The sequence below is a fragment of the Macaca fascicularis genome, chromosome 2, assembly GCF_037993035.2.
Source record: "Macaca fascicularis isolate 582-1 chromosome 2, T2T-MFA8v1.1".
NCBI classification, from domain to species: Eukaryota; Metazoa; Chordata; class Mammalia; order Primates; family Cercopithecidae; genus Macaca; species Macaca fascicularis.
Window position 1 is genome coordinate 100,956,401 of NC_088376.1, and position 12,670 is coordinate 100,969,070.

At 34.1% G+C, this 12,670-nt stretch overlaps 1 protein-coding gene across 1 annotated transcript in view; it reads right to left on the reverse strand.

Moving 5' to 3' along the window:
• The window catches only part of SCN11A (sodium voltage-gated channel alpha subunit 11), a 108,415-nt gene that overhangs the window by 47,041 nt on the left and 48,704 nt on the right, over window positions 1–12,670 (reverse strand). The window contains exon 15 of the mRNA XM_065540367.1: window positions 10,988–11,419. Coding sequence (XP_065396439.1) covers window positions 10,988–11,419 — 432 coding nt within the window. The remainder of the gene's footprint in view (window positions 1–10,987; window positions 11,420–12,670) is intronic.

The following is a 12,670-nucleotide window of genomic DNA, read 5'->3' on the forward strand; positions in this document are numbered from 1 at the left end:
TCTATAGCTTACTGGAATTAATATAAATCTGAGACAGATTCTGATGAGTTAGATGTATGTGTCAAATTTTAGAGCACTCAAATAAGGAAATAATTCAAAAAGATTTTGAAAAAAAACTAAAGATATTAAAATGTTACACTAGAAAATATTCACTTAATGCAAATGAAGCAGTAGAGAAATAATAAAGGAAAAAACATGGAAGACATATAGAAGACAAAGAAGAAAATATGATAAATAAACTGTGTTAACAATAGCATTAAATATGAATGGGTTAACCAATCCCATCAGAAGGCAGAGATTGCCAGAATAGATAAGAAAACAAGATCCAATTATACACTGTCTGCAGAGTACACATTTTAGATTCAAAGATATAAATAGATTGAAAATGAAAGAATGGAAAAAGACATGTTACGCAAACAGCAACCATAAAAGAAGCTGGGATGACTCTATTAACATCAGATAAAATAGATTTAAAAACAAAAAACTTACTAGAGATGAAGAGGGACATTTTATAATGATAAAAGAGTCAAAATATTGGGAAGATATAGCATTTATAAACATATATACACCTAACAGAAGAGCCCCAAAATATATGAAGCAAAAACTGACATAATTGTTGGGAGAAACAGATAATTCAACAGTAAACATTGGAGACCTCAATACCTCATTTTCAGAAATGAATGAATAACGACTAGATAGAAGATCCACAGGGAAACGGAAGATTTGAACAAAACTATATACCAGTTAAACCTAGCAGACATCTATAGAACGCTTAATTCCAAATGGCAGAGTACACATTCTTCTCAGGTACAAATGGAACATTTCCAGGATGGACAATACACTACACCACAAAAGAAGCCTCAAAAATTTAAAAGGGCTGAAATTGTATGAAGTATGTTCTCTAATCACAATGGAGTGAAATTAGAAATTAATAACAGTTAGAAATTTGAGAAATTTATAAATATTAAACAACACATTTTTTAATAAGCAGTGGGTCAAAGAAGAAATCATAAGAAGAATTAGAAAATAAGATAAAATAAAAACACAATTAAATATATAGAAAATAAAAATGAAAATAAAATGTATTTGATACAGCTAAACACTGATTAGAAATTTATAGCTATAAAAAAACCTACAATAAAAAGGCAAGAAAAATTTCAAATCAATAGCCTAATCTTTCATTTAAGACACAGAAAAAAGAAGAGAAAAGTAAAATCAAAGGAAGCAGAAGAAAGGATATAATAAATATTTGACAGAAATTAATGAATAGAGGGTACAAAAATATTAGAGGAAAATTAACAAAACTGAAAGTTGGCTATTTGAAAAGATTTTCAAAATTGACAAGATGTGAACTAGACTAACCATGAATCAAAAGATCTAAATTACTAAAAAAAAGGTGGGGAGGGGATTAGTATTAACCTTACAGAAATCAAAAGGATTGTAAGAAAATATTATGAATAATTGTATGTTAACAAATTAAATAACTTCAATGAAATTAACATATTCATAGAAATATATAAAATAACAAGCAGAATTAACAGAAAATCTGAATAGCCCTACAAGTAAAGAGCTTGATTTTGTAATATAAAAACTTTGTGTAGATACTTCTGGTTTCTGGTTCATCAAGTAAGAACCTTGAAAGTCACCACTCTATCCTAACAACAAATAAAAAGATGAACAATGGAAAAATCAACAACTCTTCCTAGATATGTAAGAGAAGTGAAGTTACGGAGCTAACACTGCCTCTAAAACTGGAGATGCAGGCAAATACAGAGAATCACAACTTACGGAGCCAAAACCTTAATGGGAACCAGTGCCGGGTAAAGAAAACCTGAACTGTAACTGACAAATTGCTAAAGGCTCAGTATGTCTAAGAGATTAAAAAAAAAAAAAAAAAACCTCCAAGGGTACCCAGTCATGAGGGAGGCCACCACACTTTTGTGAGGTTTACCTCTTGGAGCTCTCCCAGGTTCTCACTGAGAATACCAGAGAAACATCCCTTCAAGCTTCTGGCTTGAAGGGGGACTGAAAAAGGAACCATTTTAATGTTTGGTACAGGATTACATTCTTTCCAACAAGTTCTGCCTTCAAGAGAAATGATTTAACTAGAGCCTAACCTGCTGGGGTTTATCATAGACTGACTGATTTAGGAGAAGGGAAATACCCAACTCCAGCTGGTTCTAGCCATCCCTGTGAAAGAAGAGAAGTACCTATCGAGCCCACTCTAGTCATCCTATCCCACCTAAGGGAGACTAAGAAGCATTTACAAAGTTCACAGCCCAGAGGCACAGGCTCACCAAGAGACTGAGACCTAATCATAGGACTATAGAACACTTCCCCTTCCCCCATTCCTTTTCAGCACATTACTGAAGGTCTGTTCATAGCAGTTTCTTTCATTCTGTGTATCCTGTCTGGCTATAATTTAAAAGTATACCAAAAGACAAAACAAAAACAAAACAAAAAACAAAAAAACCACAGTTTGAAGAGCCAGAGCAAGCATCAGAACCAAACTCGGATATAACAGGGATGTTAGAATTATCAGACAGGGAATTTAAAACAACTATGATTAATCTGCTAAGGACCCTAATGGATAAGGCAGACAGTATGCAAGAACAGATTAACAATGTAAACAGAGAAATGGAAATTCTAAAACCAAAAAGAAATGCTAGAGATAAAAAACATTTAACAGAAATAAAGAATGCCTTTGATGGGTTTATCAGTATATTGGACATGCTGAAGGAAAGAATCTCTGAGCTTGAGGATATCTCAATGAAAATATCAAAAACTTTTCAGTAAACAGAAACTTTTCAGTAAACAGAAAAAGATTTCTAAAAACCAGAACAAGATATTCAAGAACTGTGGGACAACTACAAAAGGTATAAGATACATGTAATGGCAATACCAGAAGGAGAAGAAAGAAAGAAATCGAAGAATTATTTGAAACAATAATGACCAAGAGTTTCCCTCTATTTAATATCAGAACCAAACTGCACATCCAGGAAGCTGAGAGACTAAGCAAGATAAAGATCCAAAAAACTACACTTAGACAGACATATCATATTTAAACTACAGAAAATCAAAGATAAAAAATCCTGAAAGAAGATAGAGGAAGAAAACACTTTACCTACACAGGAGCTAAGGTAAAAATTATGTCTGACTTGTCAGAAATCATGCAAGCAAGAAGAGTGAAGCAAGAGAGTTAAATATTTAAAGAACTGAGAGAAAAAATCCACCAACCTAGAACTCTGTACCCTGTGACATTATTCTTTAAAAGTAAAGGATAAATACTTCCTCAGACAAACAAGTTGAGGAAATTTGTTGCCTTACCTATCTTGTAAGAAATGTTAAATGAAGTTGTTCAGAGGTAAGGAAAATGATATAGGTCAGAAACTCAGATCTACATAAAGAAAGAAAGATAAGGACTAAATAATAAGTGAAGCAAAATAAAAACACATTTTTTTTTGAGATGGAGTTTTACTCTTGTCACCCAGGCTGGAGTGCAATGGAGCAATCTCAGCTCACTGCAACCTCCACCTCCTGGGTTCAAGAGATTCTTATGCCTCAGCCTCCTGAGTAGTTGGGATTACAGGCACCTGCCACCATGCCTGACTAGTTTTTGTATTTTTAGTAGAGACGGGGTTTCACAATGTTGGCCAGGCTGGTCTCAAACTCCTGACCTCAGGTGATTCACCTGCCTTGGCCTCCCAGAGTGCTGGGATTATAGGCGTGAGCCACTGCACCCGACAAACACATTTATTTTTCTTATTCTTAATTTATCTAACAGAGAACACTTTGTTCAAAATAATAATAACAACAATGTATTTAAATATATATTTCAAATATGTTATTTTACTAATGAATAAATAAAATAAATGACTGCAATTATACAAAGAATGTAAGGGAGGAACTGGGATTATTTTATTATTATAAGCTATGCACACTACCCATGAAGTAATGTTATTTGTAAGTGGACTTGGATCAGTTGAAAATATATATTGAAAATTCTAGGACAACCACTAAAAAAAGTAAAAAGAAAAAGTAAAACTGATATACTGAGAAAGAAGAGAAAATGGAACCATATGAAATGTTTGATTTAAACCACAAAATGCAGAAAAGAAGTGGAAAACAAAAATAGGAAAAAGTACAAGGGCAACAAAAAGAAATGAATTATCAAGCAATGCACAGACACAGGGGAAACATAAATGCATAATCCTAAGTGAACAAAGCCAATCTGAAAAGACTATATACTATATGATTCCAATAATATCATGTTCTGGAAAAGACAAAACTATGGAGACAATAAAAAGGACAGCGTTTGCCAGAGGTTGGGAGTTGAAGAGATAAATAGGAGGAGCACAGAGGATTTCTGGAGCAGTAAAACCACTCTGTATAATACTATAATGGTGGATATATTTATTATATGTTTGTCTAAAACTACACACTGTACAATACCAAAACTAAACCCTGATGTAAATTATGGACTTTGGGTGATAATTACATGTCAAAGTAGGTTTGTCAATTATGACAAATGTACCACTCTGGGGGGAAATGTTGATAATGGGGGATGCTATTCATATGTAGGGTGAAGGTGTATGTAGGAAATTTCTGTACCTTCTGCTCATTTTTAACTGCTCTAAAAAATGTTATATTTGAAAACCAAAATTCCCACAAAGAAAAGCCCAGACCCAAATGCCTTACTGGTCAATTCTACTAAACATTTAAAGAAAAATTAATACCAAATTTTCACTAAGACTTGAAAAAGATAGAAGAAGGAACACTTAACTCATTTGGGCAATATTTGAGGCCAGTATTACCCTGATATAAATACTAGACAATGACATCACAAGAAAAATAAACTATAAACTAATATCTCTTATAAATATAGAAGAAAAAATTCTTAACAAAACACTAGCAAACTGAATTCCCAACAATATATAAAAATGATTATATGCCATGACCAAGCGGGATTTATTCTGGGAATAAAAAGTTGATTTAACATCTGAAAAGTGAATAGAAATAAGGACAAAAGCATTATCATCTAAATACATCTAGAGAAAGCACTTGACAAAAGAAAACACTGTAATAAAAACACTCAGCAAACTACAAATGGAGTGGAATTTCTGTAACTTGCTAAAGGGCATATTCAACACTACATTTAAATGGTTACAGACTGAATGCTTCTTCTCCAAGATCCAGAACAAAACAAGAATTGAGTTGAACTGTTGTACATTCAGTTAGTGTCCAGAGTGTTGGAGTGTTGCTTGGTGTGGAGAAACTCCACACTTTGGTATCTGTTTCTACAGAATAAACCAGTAAGGGAGATTAAATAGTATACTGAAAAAATACTCAATCCAAAATAAGGCAGGGAAAAGTGAGGTAAGGGAACAAATAATAGTTAAATTCAAATGTATCAAGAATTACATTAAATGTAAATGACCCAGGCATTCAAATTAAAAGGCAGCAATTATCAGACTGGATAAGAAAATAAAATTTCTCTTCATTCATTACGTGTGTGCTAAACATAGTGACTACTTTTCAAAGAGTATGGTGAGGAAAAAGGGGTAAAGAAGAGTAAGTTTACAGAGGATGAGACTGACAAACACTACCTCAGCCAAGTGATCAAGGTTAATATAAATAGTAATAGCATGCACTTTTGATATGATATGATGAGAAGAGCATTTTGTCTCTGTGGTATTTCTCCCTACAACCTGTAATCTCAATCTATGAGAAAAATTAGAGCAAATCCAAATTGGGGTACATTCTACAACACACCTGACCAATGTCACTTTAAAATATCAAAGTCATCACAAACAGGGAATGTCTGAAAAACTGAGGAAGCCTAAGAAGATACGACAACTAAATGTAATGTGGTATCCTGAGTAGACTCCTGGGGTAGGAAAACTGTGTGCTAGATACAAACTAAGGAAATATAAATCAACTAGGGACTTTAGTTAACAATTATTCATCTTGGTTCATTAATTGTAAAAAATGTACCATACCAATGTAAAATGTTAATGAGAGGGAAACTGGATGTGGAGTATACGGGAACTCTCTCTACTATACAATATTCATGTAAACCTAAAATTATTCTAAAATAAAAAGATTACCTGCAAGAGAAAAGCAAGATTTAACAATATGATGTGTATACAAAATGCATTTTAAATATAAAAACACCCATAGATTAAAATAAAAGAAGAAAAACGATACCATACAAATACTAAACATAAGAAAGTTGGAGTGGATATATTAATATCAGACAAAGTAGGCTCCAGAATAAAGAATGTTATCAGAGATGAAAAGGAACATTTAATAAGGATAAAGGAAATACCTAACAATCCTAGGTATGTGTTCTCCTTATAACAGAGCTTCAAAATACATGAAGTAAAAAACTTAATGAAACTAAAATTAGAAACAAACAAATTCACAACTACAGTTAAAAATTGCAACACTGGTGTCCTAATATTTGAAGGTAAGAGGAAATCAATAAGGACATAGAAGACTTGAACAACACTAACAACCAACTTGATCTAATTGACACAAATACAGCACTTCACCCAATCATTCTTTTAAAGTGCATACTCCTTTCAATTGCATATTGAACATTCACCAAGTCAGACTATATGCTGGAACATAAAAAACAAAAAAATCATAAAACATATCTCAAGAAATTTTAAAAGGTTTAAAGCATATAAAATACATTATTTGGCCACAAAAAAAATAAAACTTTAATGAATAACAAGTATATCAGGAGAATCTTTAATTATTTGAAAATTGAACAACACTCATAAATAATTGATGAGCAAAAGCAGAAATCACAAGAGAAATTAGAATATATTTTTAAACAAGTTAAGAGGAAAATACAGCGTCGCAAAATTAGTAGAATGCAGCTAAAGCAGTGTTTAAAGAGAAATTTGTAGTTTTAAATGTTTGCAATAATAAAGAAAAAAAGACTTAAATCAATAATCTAAGCCAGGGGTTGAAAAACTTTACCCTTAAAGAGCCCACTAGCAAATATCTTAGGTTTTGCAGGCCATGAAGTCTCTGTTGTGACTATTTAACTCTGTTGTTGTGGCATTAAAGCAGCAGAGATAATAGGTAAACAATTTAGCGTGGCTGTGAGTCAATAAATCTTTATTTAAAAAAGAAAACAAGGGGTGAGCCAGAAATGGCCCATAGGTTGTAGTTTGCCAGACCCTAGTTTAAGTGTACACTCTAATAATCCAGACAAAGAAGAGCAAATTAAACCCATACTAAGCAAAAGGAAGAAAAAAATAAGAAAAAGAGAATCTATCTATAAAATAAAAACATGTAAAAACAATAAGGAAAAATAAAACCAAAAGCTGATTCTTTGAAAATATCAATGAAGTTGATAAACTTCTAACTATATTGAATAGAAAGGAAGATAAAAATTATCAATATGCATGAGGAAAAACATCACTACAGACACTACTAGAAATCTACAGACACTATAAAAATTCTACAAACACTAAAAGAATAAGAAAATACTATAAACAACTTTATACCCATAAATTCCTTTATCTAATTTTTAAAACATACATATTAACCAAATTGGAACAAAAAAAGTAGAAAGCTGGAATAGTCCTATATTTATTAAAGAAATTGAATTCATAATTTAAAAATTCCAAAAAAGACAACTTATGCCCACTTTAATGAATATTTGGTAAATTCTATCAAACATTAATAGAAGAAATAATACCAGTTATACACACAGTGTCTCAGAAATAGAAAAGAAGGAAGACTTCTCAACTCATTTAATGAGGCCCATGTTAATTTTTGTAAAGCCAAACACATTACAAAGGAGAAACTCTGCCTGCAAAATGCTTAACAAAATATTAGCAAATTGAATCTAGATACATATAAAGGATAATATGCTGTAACCAAGTAGGGATAATCTAAGGAATGCATAGGTGATTTAACATTCAAAATAAATAAGAAAAAAACACAATGATCATCTTAATACATGCAAAAAATGCATTTCAGAAATTCAACATATTTTTGTAATTAAAAATAAAACTCTCAACAACTAGGAATAAAAGGAACTTCCTCAACTAAAATCTTGTTTAATAGTGAAAGATTATGCTTTCTATCTAAGATTAAGAGCTAGGCAATATATCCTGTCTCACCAATCCTGTTAAAGATTATACTATAGATCCTAGCCAGTATAATAAAGGAAGAAAAAATATATAGATTTTTTTTAAAGAAGAAGTAAAACGGTTTTTCTCTTCAGGTAAAAAAAAAAACTGTATAAACAGAAAATTCTACTCAATTTACACAAAATGATTTAGAATTAATAAGTCAGTTTTCCAAGGTTTGAAGATACAAGGTCAATAGACAAAAGACAATTTCATTATACTAGCTATAAACATATGGAAATTAAAATATCTTAAAATTACATTTACAATAGTATGAAAAACATTAACTACTTCAGTACAAATTTAACAAAATATGTCAAGACTTGTACAATGAAAATCATAAAACATTGCTAAGAGAAATTAAAGAACATCTAAATAAGTAGAGAGGTAGACATGTTCATGAATCAGGACACTCATTTTTGGTAAGATGCCAATTATCTACAAAATGATCCATATATTCAATGCAGTCCCAAACAAAATTCCAGCAATTTTTTTGTGAAAATTTGATAAGTTGATTCTAAAATGCATACAAAAATGCAAAGAACCTACACAAAACAAATTTAATAAAGAACAAAGTTACACACCTTGCTTTCAAAATCTAATATAAATCTACAGCAATCAAGACAGTGTGGTATTCATATAAAGACACATATATAAATCAATGAAACAGAAGTAATATTTCAGAAATAGACCTATGCATATATGGTCAATTGCTTTTTTTTTTTTTTTACAAAGATACCAAGTTAATTCAATGGAGAAAGAGTAGTCTTTTCAATATATGGCTGAAATCACTGGATACAAAAGACTAAATATAAGTCTTTTCAATATATGGCTAAAATTCAATTTAATGTTTGTGTATGGTGTGAGTTGAGGAAAAACAATACCTCAACTCACACCATACACAAACATTAAATTGAAATGGATCATGGACTTGAACCTGAGAGTTAAACCTATAAAACTCTAAAAGAAAACATGCGAGAAAACCTCTGTGAGTTTAGGTTATGCAAAGATTTCTTAGAATGAAAACAAAACACATGAACCATAGGAGAAATTTTGTTAAATCATATATTATCAAAATTAAAACTTTATACTCATTGAAAAATACCCTTAAGAAAATAAATGCAAGCCACAGACTGGTAGGAAATATGTGAAATATACATGTCAGAAAAAGGACTTGTGTTCAGAATACACAATTATTCTTTACAACAGGGGTCCCCAACCCCTAGGCCAGAGACCAGTACTTGTCTTGGGCTGTGAGCAAAGCTTCATCTGTATTTACAGCCACTCCCCATCGCTCACATTACTGCCTGACCTTCGCCTCCCATCAGATCAGTGGTGGCATTAGATTCTTATAGGAGCATGAACCCTACTGTGAACTACACATGGAAGGGATCTAGGTTGCATGCTCCATATGAGAATCTAATGGCTGATGATCTGTCACTGTCTGCCATCACCCCCAGATGGGACTATCTAATTGCTGGAAAACAAGCTCCCACGGATTCTACATTATGGTGAGTTGTATAATTATTTCATTGTATATTACAATGTAATAATAATAGAAATAAAGTGCACAATAAATGTAATGCACTTGAATCGTCCCAAAACCATTCTCCCTCCACCCTGATCCATGGAAAAATTGTCTTCTATGAAATTGGTCCCTGGTGCCAAAAAGGGTGGGGAAAGTTGCCTTACAATTCTATAATGGGAAGACAAATCCCTTAATAAAAATGGGCAATAGACACTTCACCAATGAAGTATACAAATGACCAAAATGTAAATAAAAAGCAATACAATATCATTATTTGTTGGTGAAATTAGAATTAAAACCACAGTTAGATACCACTACAAAACCACTAGAATGGTTAAAATTTAAAAGGCTGACAACAAAAACACTGGCCAGGATGCAGAGCCAATGGAATGCCCATAGGTTGCTGGTGGGAATGCAGTATGTCACAACCATGGTAGGAAACAAGTACACAGCCCCTGCTGCATCCAAAACAAGTCCCTTGTTTATTTTATGTATTTTTTAAGGTTGGAATGTTTCTGCCCACTCCTCACAATTTTCGTATACTGAAATCCTAACCCCCAAGATGATAGCATTAAGATGTGTGGACTTCTATTAATGTGCTCATAAAATAGGCCCAGGGGAAGTTGTTCACTCCTCCATTATATGAGCACAGCGAGAAGGTGCTGTCTATGAGTCAGTAAATGGGCCCTCCCCAGACATCAAATCTATTGCTGCCTTGATCTGAAACTTCCCAGGCTTCAGAGCTGCAAGAAATAAATTTCTGTTGCTTAGAAGTTACCCAGTCTATGATATTTTGTTATAGCAGCCTGAACAGACTCATACAGTATCCATTGCCCTCACACTCCCTGACAGCCCCCATCTCCCACCACTCCTCACCCACAAGATTGGTCTCTGCAGAAACTGAGGTTGTTCCCAGCACTGCCTTTTTTTTAAAAAAAGACAAACCAACCAACAAACAAAACATGAGATTCAGTTTACTTCCCAAATCCCTTCTCCTCACTTTTCAGCCAATCCAAATTCTACATTTCTTGTAGAGTTCAACCAAAGGAACTCCCCCTGTCATCCCAGCCCATTCTGATTTTGTTCCCCTCTGAACTCTTCTGACACCTCCTATCTGTGCCACACTTGCAGGACCACAATAAAGAACCTGTCCTGAGATGTGCACATGGGTATCAAAGGGCAGCCACATTTTGTACCCTTATTATCCTTGCATAGTGCCTAGAAAAGGGCAGGCAACCAGTGCCCTGTGGTAACTCCAGCTTTGTATGACCTTTAAGTCTATGTGTGAATGTGTGAACCTTCATACCTGTTGTTCTGCCTCAGGTTGTGTGATGGGCTGTGCATTATCTTCACCAGAAAATTCAGCATCATCTTCCTCCTCTGCAAGTGGCGCCAACCAAGTCCGGTCATGCCTGATGCCCAAGGTCTTTGGTACAGAGGTTAGTATACCAAGCTCCTCCTGGGTCTCTGAGCCCCTTTTCATCTCTGTGACCAGGGGAATGATATCTTTGCTTTGTGCAGCACAGCCTCCTGTCACCTCTTTTTGCTTCGGTAACTTTTGCTTCCTGCACCACTTGTGACAGAAATGCTCAAGAGTGTGTCTCACAAAACAAAAAGCCCGGCGGAATCGATCCAGTGCTAACTGGACTTTAGTTTTCCTGGCCTGTCCTTCTAAGTTTCCATTTCTTTCCTCATTGCTAAAGGAATTGAGCAGTAAGGCAATGAAGAGGTTGAGCACCTGGGAATGGGGTGGGTAGCAAGAAGAAAGGAAAGTTTAGCAAAGGAAAAGATATAGTGGGTTTCCAGGACAACTTTTTCCCAAGACTAAAAACAGAATCAAATGAGAGTTTTATGTCCCACTGTCTCCTAAGAAAGTTCATCTATCCAATAAATAAAAGATTGAGAAAGAAATGGAAACAGTAAGACAGAATAAAAGTTGAAATTAGAGGGTACAAATAGCCAAGTCCACTTTCCCTACATATAAAGAACATGGATGAGTAGACCCTCACCAAGGTAAAGCAGAATGGGATAACCATATGGCAAAATTAAGAGTGTACGTTTCTTGAGGAACAGCTGGATAGTGAGCTTTGATTTTTCCTGGAATTTCCCACAAGGAGATGAATCTGATATTCAAGCCCAATGTACAGTCCTTTCTTATTTGCATATTTGTGAGATGATGTACTTTACAGTTTCTTTAGGTCCTGTTGCCCTAACCTTAGTAATGTATTGAGGCCAAGCCAACGGGGTTGGACCAAATATGCAACTCTTCTGTTGAACCACATATCACTTCAAATTCATGTAATCCCAATAGCTTCTTCCTGGGTTCTTTGCTCATAATTACACACCCTCTAATTCATCGTCTTTACCTCCTCAAATTCCTTTGTTTGTGGCTCTCTTCAACTCAGCAATAGACAGCCTTTGGAGAGAAGTGCCCGGTGGGTGTGAATGGGTCTAGTCACAGTTCCTCAGCTGCACTGTGAGAATTCCCATCTCTGGATCTTTGCTTAAGCTCTCCTCTATCTGTCTAAGTTCTCCTTACCTTGTAAGTGGTCTTTTCAAGTTCTGTAATCTTCCACAAATCCTTTCTCAGTGCTCTCCTCCCACTCCCACTGGTGATGCCCTGTTCTTCTGAGCTTTTGTATGTATCACTTACTGTCTAGGTACACCATTTATTAGGTACTTAGGATAAAGCTATCATGTGTAGAGAGTTAATTATATTGCACTATAGCCCCAACTTGATCCTGAAGATCTTGTGCAGTAAGGCAATGAAGTGCACTTAATTAGCCTCCTCATAAATATCTATGCTTCCAGCTGCAAGTAACACACTCAAGCCAGCTTATATAACAAAAACCTCTAGCATAACAAGAAGTTTGAAAATAGAACAGGGGGCGAATTATGACACAAATACAGGTTTGTTCTCTCTTTTCACTCTACCTGCCTCAGTATTGGCTTTGTTTTAGGCTGGCTCTTCTCATGGTTGCATAATGCT